Source organism: Gopherus flavomarginatus, chromosome 6 (genome assembly GCF_025201925.1).
Source record: "Gopherus flavomarginatus isolate rGopFla2 chromosome 6, rGopFla2.mat.asm, whole genome shotgun sequence".
Classification (NCBI taxonomy): Eukaryota; Metazoa; Chordata; order Testudines; family Testudinidae; genus Gopherus; species Gopherus flavomarginatus.
This window is the reverse complement of record NC_066622.1, coordinates 105623467-105643649: the sequence shown is the minus strand read 5'-3', so window position 1 is coordinate 105643649 and position 20183 is coordinate 105623467. Positions and strand designations below refer to the sequence as shown.

At 42.6% G+C, this 20183-nt stretch overlaps 1 protein-coding gene across 1 annotated transcript; it reads right to left on the bottom strand.

Annotated features, from left to right (window-relative positions):
* Nucleotides 1-282: 282 nt before the first annotated feature.
* LOC127053971 (interferon-induced protein with tetratricopeptide repeats 5-like) lies at nt 283-13828 on the bottom strand. Its single transcript, XM_050959514.1, has 2 exons — nt 13695-13828; nt 283-2712 (listed from the first exon to the last, which is right to left on the bottom strand). Exons 1-2 carry the CDS (start codon nt 13697-13699, stop codon nt 1272-1274), a joined length of 1446 nt encoding a protein of 481 aa, XP_050815471.1. The 5' UTR covers nt 13700-13828; the 3' UTR covers nt 283-1271.
* Between the last annotated feature and the right edge of the window lie 6355 nt (nt 13829-20183).

Sequence of the window (20183 nt, the reverse complement as noted above, 5' to 3'; positions counted from 1 at the left end):
GTGTTCCGGTGCCAAAATAGGGATGTGGGTTCCATCTATGGCCCCCCCACAGTTAGGGAATCCCATTGCAGCAAAGCCATCCACAATGGCCTGCACGTTTCCCAGAGTCACAACCTTTCGAAGCAGCAGCTTAATGATTGCTTTGGATACTTCCAGCACAGCAGCCCCCACAGTAGATTTGCCCACTCCAAATTGATTACCGACTGACCGGTAGCTGTCTGGCGTTGCAAGCTTCCATATGGCTATTGCCACTCGCTTTTCCACTGTGAGGGCTGCTCTCATCCTGGTATTATGCCGCTTCAGGACAGGAGAAAGCGAGTCACAAAGTTCAAAGAAAGTGCTCTTACGCATGCGAAAGTTCCGCAGCCACTGCGAATCGTCCCACACCTGCAGGACTATGCGGTCCCACCAGTCAGTGCTTGTTTCCCGTGCCCAAAAGTGGCGCGGAACGGGTAGAACCTCACCCATAACCGTCAGGAGCTCCAACGTGCAGGGGCCCGGGGAGTCAGAAAACTCGTTCTCCAGTTCGTCATCGCTGTCGTCCCCGCATTCAAGCATTCTCTCTTGCATTTCTGCATCATGGGTCAGCAGTGATAGAACGAGAATGCGTGAATTATTTACAGCATTCGCGATCAAGGACAAGAGCAGACCTGGATCCATGCTTGCTGCAAAATGGCGTTTCCCTCACTGCAGCCAGTAAAAACAGCGCGAACTGACTGTGTGCCGTTTACAGGAAGGGGGGGGGGGGCTGTACCCAGAACCACCCAGGACGGGGACTTTGATCCCATCATGCACTGGGCTAGTAACCCATAATTCCAAAGGGCAGGGACCCGTGCAGGAACTGTGGGATAGGTACCCAGAGTGCAACGCTCAGGGAAAAGATGGACGCCAGGGAACATGGACGCTCAACATCGATGTAAGTAGCCCTAGTGTGGACGCGCAAAATCGATTTTATAAAGCCTGCTTTATAAAATCGATTTTAATAACATCGATTTTACCCTGTAGTGTGGACGTGGGCTTTGTTATCAACATAAACACAGTTATTTTGCAGGGGGGAGAGGACACAAGAGCTCATTAATTGCTAGGATTACAAATTCTGCACTACATGCCAATTAGTAATGTCCAAACTCCAATGCAAGTTTTGCCTAGATGAGGAATTCAGGCTATCATACAAATAATGCAGGAAGTTGACAAACTTTTCATCATATACAGTTTTGAAGAAAAAAATTGGGTGGTTACAGAAATGGATTCTCTGCCAGGTGTTAGAAGCTTTAGATTTCTTTGGAAAGCTGTATATCACAGAGAGAGCATAAGGATTCTTCATTATCAGGCTCCAATGCCAGGGCTTTCTCATAACACCGAATTGCTTGAGGCTTCTCTCCATTCAGTTGGTGAATAAGTCCAAGAATACTGAAATTTTTAGCATCTGCAGCGCCTCTCTGAATTCTCCTTTCTATTAATTTCTTCAGAGCATCTTTGCACAGGTTTCTTTCATGCGAGTTTTTCTCAATCTTCAGCCCTTTTGTGTAATGATTAATGGCCTCAGATTCGGACTTTTTGTGATATTCCTGAAAGCGTCCATAGCGGTAGTGGAGTTGTTGCTTCTCTTCACAGGTAAGTTTCTCCATCTTAAATACTTTTTGAAAGGTGTCTTCTGCTTCTTGATATTGATTTCCTTCTGCATACATGCTTGCTAGGTCAATATAGGCATACATAAACTTTGATTTTTGCTCCACCACCATTTTAAAATGAAAAATGCCAAATCGAATCAGTTCCTCCATCTGCTCTCTAGGTGGATATTTTGTAGCTTTTTTCATTTTGAATAACTGTGTTCTGTAGCAAAGACCTATCTGATGATGCAGGAAGCCAGAGGTTGGTGTAAATTCTAATGCCTTTTTCAAAAACCCCAGTGATTTCTCCACTAGTCCTTTTTTTCTGTAAAACTTTGCAGCATATCGCAATAAATAGGGAAGATCTGGGGTTTTTTGCAATGCTTCTTCGATGTACTTTTCTCCTTCTTTGACTTGGTCTATGTCCTGAAGTTTCAGTGCAAGGAGTGCCATAACAAAGGTGTCATTTGGATTCAGTATTACTGCACGCCTTAAAGGTTCCAGTGATGAGTCCTCACCAGAAGAGCCTCTTGTAAGAAAATCTTCCAGGCGATATATGGCAATTGCATAGCCAGAATTAAATTCTGGATTGTTGGGTTCCTCTTCCAGAGCCTTTTCAAAGCATTTCTTTGCTCTTTCATAATACTTTATTCCAAACTTTAATAGTGCCCACCCTTGTTCACAGTAGATCTCAGGGAGATGAATCTTATAGCAAGATGCACTTGAGAGCTTTTTGCAGCTGCTTTCTACCTTGCCTATGTAGGATTGAGCTTCTTGAAGTTTGTTCATATGGTAATAGACCCAAGCATAGTTCCCCCAGGTAACAAGACTTTTCCTGTCAACCTCATCTGCATGATTTGTCTGAACTTCTCCTTCAGCTTTTTGTAGACTTTCCAGAGCTTCCTCACTGTTGCCTTTCATGTGTTTCACATAGGCTAGCAGATTATAATTACTGAGTTTGGATTTTGTGGTTAGAAACTCAATCTGATCACAAATTGTTTCCTCTAAGTTATCAAGATCAACATCATCCTTCAGCAAAGTCCATGTAAAATGGCATTCAAGTTGCAGCAAGACAGTTCTTAGCGAATTTTTGGAAATATTGCTAGAGAGAAAAAAAGAAGCATGTTTAAGCCTTTGTGAAGAAGAAGAGATTCAAATTAAAACTTTATTTACCCCAGAGGACAATTATCTATCTTTTTTATTTTGCTTTTCTTTACCTCTGTATTTAATTTACAATGTTGCCAGTCTTAACTAGTGAGATAGCAATAATGTCACCTCTACAGATGCTTCAGAAAGAGGGTGCATCACAAGTAGTACTAATCAGAGAACAATACTTTGAGAAACCAAAGATATGGAGCTCATAGGTCTGAAGATTTGAACACCACTGGTTATTCATATTATCATAACTGTAGTCCCAGATTTGGACCTTAGCGTCCAAAATATGGGGGTTAGCATGAAAACCTCCAAGCTTAGCTACCAGCTTGGACCTGGTACTTGCTGCCACCACCCAAAAAATTAGAGTGTTTTGGGGCATTCTGGTCCCCCTGAAAAACCTTCCCTGGGGACCCCAAGACCCAAATCCCTTGAGTCTCACAACAAAGGGAAATAATCCTTTTTCCCTTCCCCCCTCCAGGTGCTCCTGGAGAGATACACAGACACAAGCTCTGTGAAACTACACAGAGTGACTCCCCCTCTCTGTTCCCAGTCCTGGAAACAAAAAGTACTTTCCTCTTCACCCAGAGGGAATGCAAAATCAGGCTAGCAAATCCAACACACACAGATCTCCCCCCTGATTCCTTCCTCCCACCAATTCCCTGGTGAGTACAGACTCAATTTCCCTGAAATTTCCCAGTAAAGAAAACTTCAACAGGTCTTAAAAGAAAGCTTTATATAAAAAGAAAGAAAAATACATACAAATGGTCTCTCTGTATTAAGGTGACGAAATACAGGGTCAATTGCTTAAAAGAATATTGAATAAACAGCCTTATTCAAAAATAATACAAATCAAAGCACTCCAGCACTTATATTCATGCAAATACCAAAGAAAAGAAACCATATAACTTACTATCTGATCTCTTTGTCCTTACACTTAGAAACAGAAGATTAGAAAACAGAACTACTTCTCCAAAGCTCAGAGAAAGCAGGCAGACAGAAAACAAAGACTCAGACACAAACTTCCCTCCACCCAGAGTTGAAAAAATCTGGTTTCCTGATTGGTCCTCTGGTCAGGTGCTTCAGGTGAAAGAGACATTAACCCTTAGCTATCTGTTTAGGACACATATTGTCTCTGTTACTCTGATCCCATGTAAACTACAGTAACGCCTCACTTTTCTTGTCCATGTTGGATCATTTTCACTCTGTACACTTAAATTATCGTGTATTATGTTACCCTAGTAGAGTGTTCTGTGTAGTTAAAGGATAGAAAGGTGGCAGGAGGCCTAAATTGGTTTGTACTTCATTTGGGCTATGTTATACCAGATCTGCACACTTCCACTTATTTGTTTGTCTGGGGATAGGATGTTATTCAGGCCTGGTCTACACCTAAAACTAAGGTCAACCTACCTGCATCACTTAGGGTGAATTTTTCAACCGCTGAGAGAGATAGTTAAGATGACCCAAGAGCCAAAGTTGATAATGCTAGGTCAACATCAGAAGCAGGAAGCCTGCTAAACAACCAGTGGGGCCACTGGACTATCGTATCGAGATGCTAATAGAGCACTCAAGGAAGGTAAGGCCATTGCAGAGATACCAAATTAATTCTTTACATCTGTCTTCACCAATGCAGAGGATGTGAGGGAGACTCCCAAACCTGAGCCATTCTTTTTAGGTGACATCTGAGGAACTGTCCCAGACTGAAGTGTGTTTAGAGGAGGTTTTAGAATAAACTGAATTACACAATAACAAGTCACCAGGACCAGATGGTATTCACCCAAGAGTTCTGAAGGAACTCAAATGTGAAATTGCAGAACTACTAACTGTGGTATGTAACCTATTATTTAAATCAGCTTCAGGACTAGATGACTGGAGGATAGCTAATGTGATGCTAATTTTTTTAAAAAGCTCCAGAGGTGATCTCGGCAATTACAGGCCAGTAAGCCTAATTTCCATACCAGGCAAATTGGTTGAAACTATAGTAAAGGACAGAATTATCAGACATATAGCTAAACATGATTTATTGCAAGAAAGTCAACATGACTTTTATAAATGGAAATCATGCCAAACCAGTCTAATTCTTTGAGGGGGATCAATAAACGTGATCAAGGGTGATCCAGTGGATATAGTGTACTTAGATTTTCAGAAAGTCTTTGACGAGGTCCATCACCAAAGGCTCTTAAGCAAAGTAAGCTGTAATGGGATAAGAGGGAAGGTCCTCTCATGAATCAGCAATTGGTTAAAAGATAGGAAACAAAAGGTAGAAATAAATGGTCAGTTTTTCAGAATGGAGACAGGTAAACAGTGGTGTCGCCAGGGGTCTATACAGGGACCAGAACTGTTCAATATATTCATCAATCATCTGGGAAAAGGGGTAAACCATAGGCACCTACTTCTACTTGCGCTGGTGGGTGCTCATTCCCCTCTGCCATCAGCCCTGCCCTTCATCCCTGCCCCACCCCCTCCCCTCCCTGCCTGCCCTCATTCCAACTCCTTCCCCAAAGTCCCTGCCCCAGCCCCACCTCTTCTGTGCCTCATCCCTGAGTGCACCACGTTCCCGCTCCTCCCCCTCCCTCCTGGAGCAGCTGTTTGGCGGTGGCAAGCGCTGGGAGGTAGGCGGAGGAGCAGGGACCCGGCACGCTCAGGGAAGTAGGCACAGGTGGGGCAGGAGGAGCAGGGAGGGGAGTTTGGCTGTCAGTGGGTGCAGAGCATCCACTACTTTTTCCCTGTGGGTGCTCCAGCCCCAGAGCACCCATGGAGTCGGTAAACAGTGAGGTGGCAAATTTTGCAGGTGATACAAATTGCATCTCCACAAACAAATATTTGTATAGCTTAAACAAAATAGAGCCCTAAATCAAATACTTATTTGTTGCTTGGCAGAACTTTGGTGGAACACAGAAGATCTAGCAGCTTGTGTGCCAATGCATGTGCTGCCACACAATGGCAAAATCAAGCATGCTGAAGGTGCTGGAGAGAGAGAGCAAGGGGTACAACTGGAGGATTGGGGAAGGAAAGATGAGATGGGGTTGTGGAGATCTATTAGCAAATTGTGGGGAGGTCAGGAGAAGAGGAGCCAGAAATGAACTATTAGAGCAGGCCTGCACAACTTGTAAAGCGGCGAGGGCCATATTACTTCAAAGAAAACAGCTGAGGGCCCCCCTGGCCCTCCGAACTTCCCCCAGCGCTGCTGAACGCCCCCCCCAGCCTCCTGAAACACAACACCCCCTCCTAGTGCCGCCCGGCCCACGGAAACAACCCCTCCAGTGCTGCCAAAACAGCCCCCTCCAGCCCCGCCCGCTCCACTGAACCAAACCCTTCTTCCCTAGTGCCGCCCCACCGAAACAGCGGTATCGAACCTTGGTAATACGTTATAGCAGGCCCCTAAGGTAGTATAATTAAGGCAAAAGAAAAATGTCTTTTTGCTAGAAGTAGAATAAGATCTTCCCCACACTTTGTATTCAATTGCCCTGTTGAATGAATGAGGTGTGACTGAGGAAGGCGTGGAAGGCAGCACCTCCAGACAGCTGTAACCCTTGGAGAGGGGATGGGAGATCAGTAGAACAGGTCAGCCACCAACTCACCACTTGCCTCCTCAGCTCCCCTCCCTCGCCACCCGCTCATCTGCCCCCCTGCCACTGCCTGCCCGCATGCCTCCTCAGCCCCCGTCCCCACCCTCTGCTTCCCTACTCACCCCCCGTGGGCCGCTCAGTGAGCCCACCTACTTACCCCCCGCGGGCCGCACAGTGAGCCCATGCGGGCCGCATGCGGCCCCCGGGATGCAAGTTGTGCAGGCCTCTTAGAGCTGGGGTGGAGGAGGGGGATGGAGTGGAATTCAATTTGGATCACAGGGGTCTTGGGAGAAAATGTTCCTGAATATTTTTTTCTAGTCTCAATGTTTTACACTTGGATACTACAATGAGGTCTGAAGGAGAGAGTGATAGTAATTCTATTAATGCATATCCCTACCATCAAAGACTTCCTCATTTCTATCAGGTGGTAATATTGTACAGTTTAAGTTTTTAATTGATATCAGCATAAATGTTTCCTCTTTGAGTAAAAGACAAGTTTTGAGTGGAGAGGAGACTCTAAATGTTGAAATAATCATGCATCTGTTAGGGAGCTGTGGTGTCAATTAAATTAATCCAATAGGAGAATGGACATTTCATACACAATTGTTCTCATAAGAACATAAGAACGGCCGTACTGGGTCAGACCAAAGGCCCATCTAGCCCAGTATCTATCTGTCGACAGTGGCCAATGCCAGGTGCCCCAGAGCAAGTGAAGCTAACAGGCAATGATCAAGTGATCTCTCTCCTGCCATCCATCTCCATCCTCTGACGAACAGAAGCTAGAGACACCATTCTTTATCCATCCTGGCTAATAGCCATTTATGGACTTAACCATCACGAATTTATCCAGTTCTCTTTTAAACACTGTTATAGTCCTAGCCTTCACAACCTCCTCAGGTAAGGAGTTCCACAAGTTGACCGTGTGCTGCGTGAAGAAGAACTTTCTTTTATTTGTTTTAAACCTGCTGCCTATTAATTTCATTTGGTGACCCCTAGTTCTTGTATTATGGGAATAAGTAAATAACTTTTCCTTATCCACTTTCTCAACATCACTCATGATTTTATATACCTCTAGCATATCCCCCCTTAGTCTCCTCTTTTCAAAGCTGAAGAGTCCTAGCCTCTTTAATCTTTCCTCATATGGGACCCTCTCCAAACCCCTAATCATTTTAGTTGCCCTTTTCTGAACCTTTTCTAGTGCTAGAATATCTTTTTTGCAGTGAGGAGACCACATCTGTACACAGTATTTGAGATGTGGGCGTACCATGGATTTATATAAGGGCAATAATATATTCTCAGTCTTATTCTCTATCCTCTTTTTAATGATTCCTAACATCCTGTTTGCTTTTTTCACCGCCTCTGCACACTGCGTGGACATCTTCAGAGAACTGTACACGATGACTCCAAGATCTTTTTCCTGACTCATTGTAGCTAAATTAGCCCCCATCATATTGTAATGGGCCTCACTTGGGCCTTGATTCAGTAAGACACTCTAAGCAAATCCTTAAGTAGAAGCATGTGAATAGTCCTACTGAAGTCAATGGGACTACTCATGTACTTAGTTCAGCCTGTGTCTAGAACAGAAACATTCATGTGTATAATAGCAGTAGAGAAATAAATAATGTGAACAGATGGAGTTGTAGTGTAGGTGTGACATTATCTGATTAAAATATGTCCATATAGAGCATTGTTGCAATCACTGTTATATATTTGCAGCAAATAGTGTACAAAGGTTGTCAAGTGAGGTGGCTATGAAAAGGTTATGACTTGCTGGTTATGATTATGCTCTCTTTATGCATGTATCATTTTTGTATTTGAAGTTATAAGTGTGACATTGCACTCTATATATTTTTATGAAAGTATGCTGATGAGTGTGAATATAATTTAACTAAAATATGCTTCATGCAAAAGGTCTCTTGTAAGGTATCATTACAAAGCTTATAATCTACTGAGTGTGGTCATCCTATTTATATAAATGTATCACTCTTGTATCTGAAACTAGAAATATGAAATATAACTCTGAGGGCCTATTGTAATTATGCAAAGTGTGAGCATTAATGGTGGTTTGGACTCTTGATGGCTCCCATCAACCAGGACAATTGACTGTGGATGGCTCTGTTGGCAGGCAGGCCTTCCTGTGAGTCAGGCTGGGAGGAATGAAGGCTTGGGGTCTTACAGTGACATGTGATCATGTCATCTGAACTGGAATCCATCTTTAACTTGGTGTTTCTCCATTGAGAAGGAGGGGTGGGAACCCAGACGGACAAAGGATTCCCACCTTATGCAAAAGATATATAAGAGGGTGGAACAGAACAAATGGGGGGCCATCATAAGAAATCCCCTACCTACCACCTGAGCTGGAACAAGGGCTGTACCAGGGGAAAGGATTGTGCCCAGACTAGGAATGCATCCAGTCTGTGAAATAAATTTATTGAAACATCTCTGAGGGTGAGATTTTATCTGTATTCAGTTTTATTACTGAACTAGGCTTAGACTTGCATGTTCTATTTTATTTTGCTTGGTAATTCACTTTGTTCTGTCTGCTACTACTTGGAACCACTTAAATACTACTTTCTGTATTTAATAAAATCACTTTTTACTTATTAATTAACCCAGAGAATGTATTAATACCCGGAGGCGGGGGAAAGGGGGGCAAACAGCTGTGTATATCTCTCTATCAGTGTTCTAGAGGGTGAACAATTTGAGTTTATCCTGTATAAGCTTTATATAGGATAAAATGGATTTATTTGGGGTTTAGACCCCATTGGGAGTTGAGCATCTGAGTGTTAAAGACAGAAACACTTCTGTAAGCTGCTTTCAATTTAAGCCTACAGCTGTTAGGGGACACGGTTCAGACCCTGAGTCTGTGTTGGAGAAGACGGGAGTGTCTGGCTCAACAAGATAGGGTGCTGGAGTCCCAAGCTGACAGGGAAAGCAGGGGCAGAAGTAGTCTTGGCACATCAGTTGGCAGTTCCCAAGGGGGTTTCTGTGATGCAACCCATCACAATAAGTATTGGCTTTATACTTGGATTTCAAATGTTTGCTCCTGGAGTAACGCCCACAAGGTAATGCCCAGCATATCTTGGAGAAACAGTTGTTTAACAATGGACCATGGGAGACACCCATCTACACTGAGTGGATTGTCATGTTAACATGCTGTCTGGAGAGTAGGTAGTGGCTTCCTGCAATGACTGAGGGAAATTGGACATGAACATATGACTTGCCCAGGTGACTCCAAACTTCCATCTTGTTGCTGTGATTTTCAACAGTAAGAACAATGGCATGCCCTCCACTTGGCAAAAGCTGTAAAAGGCCCTGGAAACACCTCCATTTTGTCTTCAGTCCTGCTTCTTACCTCTGGAGGAAACTTGCTACAAACTGAAGCTCTGAACAAAGGACTGAATGACCCATGCAAGCTGTGGATGTACTCCAGAGACTTGACTTAGGCCAGCAGTTTATTCACTACAAAAAGAAGGATTCTGCATGGACTCCTCCTGAAGGTCTGTCATAAACAGATAGCTAAGGGTTAATGTCTCTTTCACCTGAAGCACCTGACCAGAGGACCAATCAGGAAACCGGATTTTTTCAACTTTGGGTGGAGGGAATTGAGTGTCTGAGTCTTTTGTCATTTGTCTGCCTGCCTGCTTTCTCTGAGCTTTGGAGAAGTAGTTCTACTTTCTAATTTTCTGTTTCTAAGTGTAAGGACAAAGAGATCAGATAGTAAGTTCTATGGTTTCTTTTCTTTGGTATTTGCATGAATATAAGTGCTGGAGTGCTTTGATTTGTATTCTTTTTGAATAAGGCTGTTTATTCAATATTCTTTTAAGCAATTGACCCTGTGTTGTATCATCTAAATACAGAGAGAACATTTGTATGTATTTTTCTTTCTTTTTATATAAAGCTTTCTTTTAAGACCTGTTGGAGTTTTTCTTTACTTCAGGGAAATTGAGTCTGTACTCACCAGGGAATTGGTGGGAGGAACTCTAGCCTGATTTTGCATTCCCTCTGGGGGAATAGGAAAGTACTTTTTTGTTTCCAGGATTGGGAACAGAGAAGGGGAGTCTCTCTGTGTAGTTTCACAGAGCTTGTGTCTGTGTATCTCTCCAGGAGCACCTGGAGGGGGGGAAGGGAAAAAGGATTATTTCCCTTTGTTGTGAGACTCAAGGGATTTGGGTCTTGGGGTCCCCAGGGAAGGTTTTTCAGAGGGACCAGAGTGCCCCAAAACACTCTAATTTTTTGGGTGGTGGCAGCAGGTACCAGGTCCAAGCTGGTAACTAAGCTTGGAGGTTTTCATGCTAACCCCCATATTTTGGACGCTAAGGTCTAAATCTGGGACTAAGGTTATGTCATGGTGACTACTTCTCCAAAGCTCAGAGAAAGCAGGCAGGCAGACAAACGACAAAAGACTCAGACACTCAATTCCCTCCACCCAAAGTTGAAAAAATCCGGTTTCCTGATTGGTCCTCTGGTCAGGTGCTTCAGGTGAAAGAGACATTAACCCTTAGCTATCTGTTTATGACAAGGTCAAAAACAACAGACTGGACTTCTACATAGATTGCTTCCATCGACGTGCATGGACTGAAATTGTGGAAAAGCAGCATCACTTGCCCCATAACCTCAGCTGTGCTGAACACGATGCCACCAACAGCCTCAGGAACAACTCTGACATCATAATCAAAAAGGCTGAGAAAGGAGGTGCTATCATCATCATGAATAAGTTGAAATATGAACAAGAGGCTGCTAGGCAGCTCTCTAACTCCACATTCTACAGGCCATTATCCTCTGCTCCCACTGATGATTACCAAAAGAAACTACACCATCTGCTCAAGGAACTCCCTGAAAAAGCACAGGAACAGAGCTGTACAGACACATGCCTAGAACCCTGATCAGGGGTATTCTCTTTGCTACCCAAGATCCATAAACTTGGAATTCCTGGACACTCCATCATCTCAGGCATTGGCACCCTAACAGCAGAATTTTCTGGCTATGTGGACTCTCTCCTCAGGTCTATGCTACCAGCACTCCCAGCTACCTTTGAGACACCACTGACTTCCTGAGGAAACTACAATCCATTGGTGATCTTCTAGAAAACAACAAAAACACTAACCCAGGAACCTACCCTTGCAACAAAGCCCGATGCTAATTCTGTCCACATATTTATTCAAATGACACCATCATAGGATCTAATCACATTAGCCACGCCACTGGGGCTCATTCACCTGCACATCTACCAATGTGATATATGCCATCATGTGCCAACAATGCCCCTCTGCCATGTACATTGGCCAAACTGGACAGTCTCTATGCAAAAGAATAAATGGACACAAATCTGACATCAAGAATCATAACATTCAAAAACCAGTAGGAGAACACTTCAACCTCTCTGGTCACTCAGTAACAGACTTAAAGGTGGCAATTTTGCAACAGAAAAGCTTCAAAAACATACCCCAATGAGAAACGGCTCCGCTTGAATTAATATGCAAACTAGATATCATTAACTTGGGTTTGAATAGAGACTGGGAGTGACTGGGTCATTACACATATTGAATCCATTTCCCCATGTTAAGTATCCTCACACCTTCTTGTCAACTGTCTGAAATGGGCTATCTTGATTATCACTACAAAAGTTCTTTTTCTGCTGCTGAGAATAGCTCATCTGAATTAATTAGCCTCTTACAGTTGGTATGGCAACTTCTACCTTTTCATGTTCTCTGTATGTATATATATCTTCTTACTGTATGTTCCATTCTATGCACCTGATGAAGTGGGCTACAGCCCATGAAAGCTTATGCTCAAATAACTTTGTCAGTCTCTAAAGTGCCACAAGTACTCCTGTTCTTTTTGCCATTACTGTATGTAATTGATTCCTTTAACCCAATTTTAACTCTCACCTTTCTTTCTTTCTTTCTTTCTTTCTATAAATAAACCTTTAGATTTTAGATACTAAAGGATTGGCATCAGTGTGATTTGGGGTAAGATCTAAGTTATGTATTGACCTGGGTATGTGGCTGGTCCTTTGGGATCAGAAGAACCTGTTATTTGATGAGACTGGTTGTAAAGAACCATGCATCTGAATCCAGTGTTTTTGGTGGTGATATAAGAACTGGAAAGCCTGAGGAAACTGCCTTTATGTTTTCTTGTTAGCCAATGTGGGGAAACAGGAGTTTACTTTTGTGGCTGGTTTGGTATATTTTATAAAAGAATAACCACCAGTTCAGGGTTGTGTTTCCCCTATTTCTCAGCAGTTTGTCCTGAATTTGGAATCCTCAGTTCTGACCCAGTAAGGCACGGGGTTGCAGCAGGTTAAACATCTTTTAGCTTCAGCTCAGAAGCATTAAATGATGTTACTTTCAGAATCATCATAAGTCTGGAGTTTGCTCCTTTAAAATATTAGTGAAAAAAGCTCCCTAACCCTCCCAGCCCCCCAACAGATATCCAGAAGTTGGTCTCCTTTTCTGTGGTATCAGTTTGCAGCACAAAAATTGTTCTCGCATTTTCTGGTTCCACCCGAAATAGTAGTAATTAGAACGTTAGTTTTCTGATTTGAGAGCACAAATCATCTATTTAGCCACCCACTTGACCCTACAGTACTTGTAGCAACAGTGCATTGTGGGCACAAGCTTTGTTGGTGTAAATTCCACCCATGAAAATGGAGAGAGGTTTGAGGCTTGAACATCTGGAACTGACAGAATTAAATTTCTAACAATACCATCACTTTAATCTAGTCCTCATTTTAATTAACACATAAAACAATTACTTACATTTGGTACCGTATCTGCTTAACTACTTAAACTCAAGTAAATTATAGTTTAGAATTCTCATATGAAAGAAAACCACAAATCCTCAGCACAGGGGGATGGACTAGAACAGTGACTACCCCTTTCAGGAGTCTGATTTGTCTTGTGTACCCCAAGTTTCACATCACTTAAAAACTACTTGCTTACAAAATCAGACATAAAAATACAAGTGTCATAGCAAACTTACTGAAAAATTGCTTACTTCTCATTTTAATTGATATATATAAAATTATAATACATGTATATAATTATATACATATAATTATAAAAAATAAATATTGTACTTATATTTAAGTGTATGGTGTACAGTGCCATATAAATAATTCATTGTATGAAATTTTAGTTTGTAATGACCTCACTAGTGCTTTTTATGTAGCCTGTTGTAAAACTAGGCAAATACCTAGATGAGTTGATGTGCCTTGGGAAGACCTCTGTTTACCCCCAGAGGTACACGTACGCCTAGTTGAGAACCACTGGACTAGATGGCTGGCCAACCTCTTAAGGTCCTTTCCAGCTCTACATTTCTATGTAATAGGAACAGTTCAGAGTTGCTATTGTTTACTTACCTCATGGCTTTGCTTTGCTGATCTGCTGTTGTAATGCAGCTTGGCCTCTTTTCTTACTAACCTGGGATGTTGAGGCTGGTTGCTGTTCCTCTACTCTATTTTATATGTATTCCAGCATCATGTGACATGGGCTGTTCCTCAGCAGTTTCCTGAAATAAATGGAAACTAGAAAGTGAAAGCTATACACAGCCCTCTGAACACACAACAGAAAAGCTGAACTAGCTGCTGCCAGGGAAACTGAAACTTAAGGGACTTGGATCTGTTCCTTCTGTTTGCATTTGGCTTTATGCCATTGATTTAACTGTTCTGCAGAGACTAAGGCAATAATAGCCCAGAGTGCTCAGGTAGACCTTCCTAATATAAAAGAATTTAAGGCTCCCCTTTGTTTAAAATATAAAGATTTGTGGAAATAGAGGAAAGATTTGTGGCTAGTGGATTGAACAGAAACATGGCTCAGTGGAGAGACTGGGAGTGTTTCTACCCCTGGTTCTTCCACTGAACCGTGACTTTCGACAAGTCACTTTGGTTCAGATTTTAAAAGAATTTATGTGTTGCTCTGCTCCGTGTTGGAAGTCCTAAGTGATGTAGGTGGTTAAGTCCTATTTTCACAGGTGACTGAGGTACTTAGGGTAGGATTCACAACGATATTTAGGTATTTAATACCTTTTGATTTCAATGGGAGGTAGGTGCTTACATAAATTTGTGAATCCCACACTTAGGAGTCTAAGTGTGATTGAAAGTCAATGGGACTTAGACTTCTAGGTGGCTATGTCACTTTTGAAAATGGGACTTAGCCATCTACGTCACTTTGCTCCTTGCAATGCTGAGCAGAGCAATGCCTAAATACCTTCAAAAGCTGGGCCTTTCCTGTGCATTTTTACTGCACAACCATGCTGGGTGCTGTGAGATTTGTATTATTTAAAAGTGCAGCCTGCTCCACATGCAGGACTAACCAGTTCAGGTGACACAGGAAATGGTGTGATTTTTGTGTTCCCTCTAGGTCATTACCATGAGGAAGAAAAGGAAAGCTTTGCTTGTCACAGACTAGGCAATCAGAGATCTGCAGGAGGCTGAGGCCATCTGCAGGAAGACCATGTGCCTTTTGGGAGTGGGGTGTGCGGCTGGAGCATGTCATAGAATCATAGAATGTCAGGGTTGTAAGAGACCTCAGGAGGTCATCTAGTGCAACCCCTTGCACAAAGTAGGACCAATCCCCAACTAAATCATCCCAGCCAGGGCTTTGTCAAGCCTGACCTTAAAAACCTCTAAGGAAGGAGATTCCACCACCTCCCTAGGTAACCCATTCCAGTGCTTCACCACCTTCCTAGTGAAAAAGTTTTCCTAATATCCAACCTAAACCTCCCCCACTGCAACTTGAGACCATTACTCCTTGTTCTGTCATCTGCTACCACTGAGAACAGTCTAGATCCTTCCTCTTTGGAACCCCCTTTCAGGTAGTTGAAAGCAGCTATCAAATCCCCCCGTCATTCTTCCCTTTTGCAGACTAAATAATCCCAGTTCCCTCAATGTCTCCTCATAAGTCATGTGCTCCAGACACCTAATCATTTTTGTTGCCCTCTGCTGGACTCTTTCCAATTTTTCCACATCCTTCTTGAAGTGTGGGGCTCAAAACTGGACATAGTACTCCAGATGAGGCCTCACCAATGCCAAATAGAGGGGAATGATCACGTTCCTTGATCTGCTGGTAATGCTCCTACTTATACAGCCCGAAATGCCGTTAGTCTTCTTGGCAACAAGGGCACACTGTTGACTCATATCCAGCTTCTCGTCCACTGTAACCCCTAGGTCTTTTTCTGCAGAACTGCTGCCTAGCCACTCGGTCCCTAGTCTGTACCAGTGCATGGGATTCTTCCGTCCTAAGTGCCTATATGTCTATACATTGAAGTGTCTGTATATTGTGTGTATTCTAAGTGTCTAAATATTGTAGCTGGGATCAAGCCTCCCAGCCCATGGTGACAGATTTGTGCTGGGGGGCTCAAGCTAGTGCACTAAAAATAGTGGATGTTCTGCAGTGTGGATGTTACAGCTTGGGCAGCAGTTTGGCCTCTCCTAGTCTGGGTGGCTAGCTCGAGTCTGTGCCAGAGCTGCAACATCCACACTGCTATCATTAGCGTGCTACTCGAGCCCTTCTAGCTTAAGTTTGTCTGGCAGGCTGGCAGCCTCACTCCCCTGCAGTGTAGACATACCATGAATTACCTCCAGGACATGCTGCCCCACCTCTCCCTTCCCCAGCAGCAGATATCCACTGGAGTTGTGCTGCCAAGGCCTCCTGCATTGGCCACTGCTCCCACAATCCCCAGAGGGGGTTCCAATCTGCAGAGGAGGCTCCGTCAGTATTAATGCATATGAAGAACTCCCAGTGGCTTGTTTGGGACCAGGATGTGTGTGTGGGAGAATGCTTGTCTGTTGTCTCTCCCTGGTACCTTCCCACTCTCTCTCCATGTGTGGAATCCCAACATCCATGCAGGGGCTGCCATTAAATCTAGGACAAGGTGGGGAGGAGGAATGATGCCACAGAGGAAGAAATCCCCCATTTTGTGCCCTAGCCTAGGCAGTGATCTTGACTTGGCAGAAGAGGGGGGATATAAGCCTTTCATTGGAATGGTTACTGCTAGTGAATAAGGTTTGATTTTTATTGATTTTTACTGTCTTTAAATACCAGATGCTAGGCTTTAAATGTGTTCACATACTATTTCTTGATACAATGTTGTCATTTATATTGCAATATTGCCTATAAGCCCCAAAAAGGGATTGGAGGTCCCATTGTGCTAGGCACTGCATAGACATCAAATGTGTTTATGTCTGTACAGTAAAGACGGTCCCTGTGTATACTGTACATGCATACAGTAATGAAAAGATGAACCTTGCCCCAAAGAGCTTGCAGTCTAGAATATAATGTAGTTCTTCAGCCTTTGATGCATGTTACAGTACCTGCCTCTTTGATAAAGCCTTACCACCATAAGCAGACTGACATTTATATCAACTACCTTCTCCTTTCCCACAAAAAGAATGCACCAGGAAAGGGAGAAGAACTGAAGGCTCAGTGAAATCCACTAAGAACCTTAGTATTCTAGTCGGTTAACCCGGACGGTACTCAGAAACTGTGGCAATGAGCTGTTAGGTAGGCAGGATTACACAGTAGTATCAGACAGTACAGATGTGTATTTAAAGATGGGTCAAAATTGTTCTGTAGTTTTTTGCTAGTGCTTAAAACCCAGCAAAAACGACTCAATTGTTTTCATTGTCCAAACTGAATTGAATGCAAATCACAAACAAACAGCATTACAGATGAAAAGTAAATCCAGAGTCAGAAGATTCTGTGGTGTGTTTGGGGGGGGGGGGGAGGGAGACGAAGGAGATGCTCCTCATTTTGTAGATGATGATCAGATATGAGTGTAAGTGGCAACTGCTTTCAGTAAGACTTCCTGCAGTTTTTGCTAGGCACCATATAACCTATTCTTCAATTTCAGTGTCCTTTCAGTTTTACAATCTAAGATTTTCATTCACATCATTTGTAAAATAAAATAAATGTTTTTTATTTTTTTAAACATTTGACAATGTCCCTCCAAAACTCATCCTGGAGGAATTTACACATATGTACCCAGAGTATTTTTAGGAAGGGACAGGCTCCAAGTCATTTAGGCAAATTGTACCTTGTGAGCTTTTCCATCTCCAGCATAGATCAGTATCAGCGTCCCCCATTTCAAGAAATTTTAAATGGTGTATAGGAAAGCCTGCGAAAAAGATGCAGATGGGACTGGAAGAGTTTTTAGAGAAAATATCTACTCATTATCTTAATCAAAGTAATCTAACTGGTAACAACGTAACAGCTGGAATAGGTTCAGAAGTGTTGGGTATTTTAGGAAGGTTCTATTGTAAGACTTTGTAGTCCCATGTTGTGAACTTATCAAGAATTCAGATTTCTTTCTACAGAGGCAGAGGGTTGAAAGAAAAGGGTGGCAATTAGCCAATGTCTAATTTGCAAAGATGATGCTGTTCATTGCTTGCTGTGAAGGTGCATATTTTGCTTTTTATTTACCTGGGTTACTTAAGGGCATTGTCTCTTAGTACTTGCCATATAAATATAAAGTATCCTGTGGTTTCCAGTTTGGGGATTTTGATATTTGAAGAACATTGGGTCTGTCCTGAGTTGTCATGCAAAGTAACCTTGCTAAAAGTGAGCGTACGATAGTCAGAAGACTGTCAAAAACTGGAAATCATTCAAAGGACCATTCTGTGGAATGGTACAAAGGACTAGGGGTGGAATTCACCCTGTGCTGGCCTCTGCATAAAGTGGACCAAGGAAATGGACCAAAATATAGTACCAACTATAGGCTCAGTTACAAATCAGGCTCTGAATCCTGAGGAAAGAATGCCAGTTTAAGCTGGCACTGTATTGCCAGAGGTTTCTGCAAGGATTATCCATACAATTAAACATGACACTTGTTTTTTATTTCAAAAGATTAATCTGAGTTTAAAAAAATCCAGATAGTTTTTTACGTAAACATTTTACTACAGCAGTCATGGAGAGTACTGTGGAAGCCCACCGCAATTAGGCATTTGATAGACAGAGAGAAGAAGCAGTAGGATGAGAATGAAGGGGGAGAGTAGAGGTCTGAATGGATCCAGGTATGATAAGAAAATTTAAAATACGGGGAAACAATAATAGTGGAGAGAATACTTGGAGAGATTCACCTGATACCACAGTCAACTGTGGACTTCGTGCTTGTGGTTTATGACCTCACCAAATATGTCAGTTATTTATTTCCTTGTATTACGTTGTTGCTTGGCATTTAGTCTACATTGTATTCACAAAGTCCCTTTTTATCAGTGGTGAAAAAGGTTGGCTCCAAGTCATACCTATTTATCAGGTAAACTGTTGAGTGCTTTGGCTGGGATCTTTATCTAATGAGATCTCCATCATGCAGGTATGATGACTTTGGCACTTATTTAACTTCCTATTTATGGTACCAGAGTACGTGTGTCAAGCAGAATGGTGAACTGTGTCCCCTCAAGCGTATTTGTATGGGGATGGGGGAATTAAGGAGTTTTCCATCTGAAATAGAGCAACTTATGTCAACAACTACATTTAGGTAAATTTAGGCCCAGATATGTGCCTAGATGTAACAGTGATGGGCACAGTAGATATGAATAAAACAGATCAAATAAAGGAAAGAGAAGGATTTTGAAAGCCCTCCTATGGCATGTCCACAACACTTGCTGCACAGTGATGTATTGACTTTTGAAACAGCTGCATCTGGAGCAACCTGGCAGTAAGAGCGAGTTCTTACTGGGACTGAGAGAGAAGTGAGCACAAGAAGTCTGGAGAAAGTAGCACCAAAAGGCAAACTTTAAACACCAAAGCACTCAGCAACACATTTTTTTTAAAGAAGAAAGGAAATGGCAGAAAAGGGAGAAGAGAGGAAAAGGGGATGAGAACAAGAAAGATGATATGGTATTTTAGCCAGGAGGGTTTGCTTCCTGACTAATCTTCTCACTTGTGTGTGTAGCAAAAATCTCTGCTATTTCCTCTCCTACCATATTCAAGTGACATTTCGAAGGCCTGTCATAAACAGATAGCTAAGGGTTAATGTCTCTTTCACCTGGAAAGGAGTAACCTGAAACACCTGACCAGAGGACCAATCAGAAAACAAGACTTTTTCAAATCTGGGTGGAGGGAAGTTTGTGTGCGAGTCCTTTGTTCTTGGTCTTGTGCCTATCTCTCTCTCGGCTATGAGAGGATCTCTGTTTCCTGCCTTTCTAATCTTCTGTTTCCCAGTTGTAAGTACAAAAGATCAGATAGTGATTTATATGTTTTTTTTGTATTTACATGTGTGTAGTTGCTGGAGTGTTTTGAATTGTATTCTTTTTGGATAAGGCTGTTTATTCATATTTCTTTTAAGCAATTGACCCTGTATTTGTCACCTTAATACAGAGAGACCATTTTTATGTATTTTTTTTTCTTTTTACATAAAGCTTTCTCTTTAAGACCTGTTGGAGTTTTTCTTTAGTGGGGAACTCCAGGGAATTGAGTCTGTGCTCACCAGGGAATTGGTGGGAGGAAGAAGTCAGGGGGAAATCTGTGTGTGTTAGATTTACTAGCCTGACTTTGCATACCCTCTGGGTGAAGAGGGAAGTACTTCTGTTTCCAGGACTGGAAATAGAGAGGGTGGAATCCCTCTGTTTTGATTCACGGAGCTTGCTTCTGTGTATCTCTCCAGGAACACCTGGAGGGGGGAAAGGAAAAGGTTTATTTCCCTTTGTTGTGAGACTCAAAGGATTTGGGTCTTGGGATCCCCAGGGAAGGTTTTTGGGGGGGACCAGAGTGCCCCAAAACACTCTAAATTTTTGGGTGGTGGCAGCTTTACCAGGTCCAAGCTGGTAACTAAGCTTGGAGGTTTTCATGCTAACCCCCATATTTTGGACGCTAAGGTTCAAATCTGGGACTAGTTATGACATGAGTGGCAG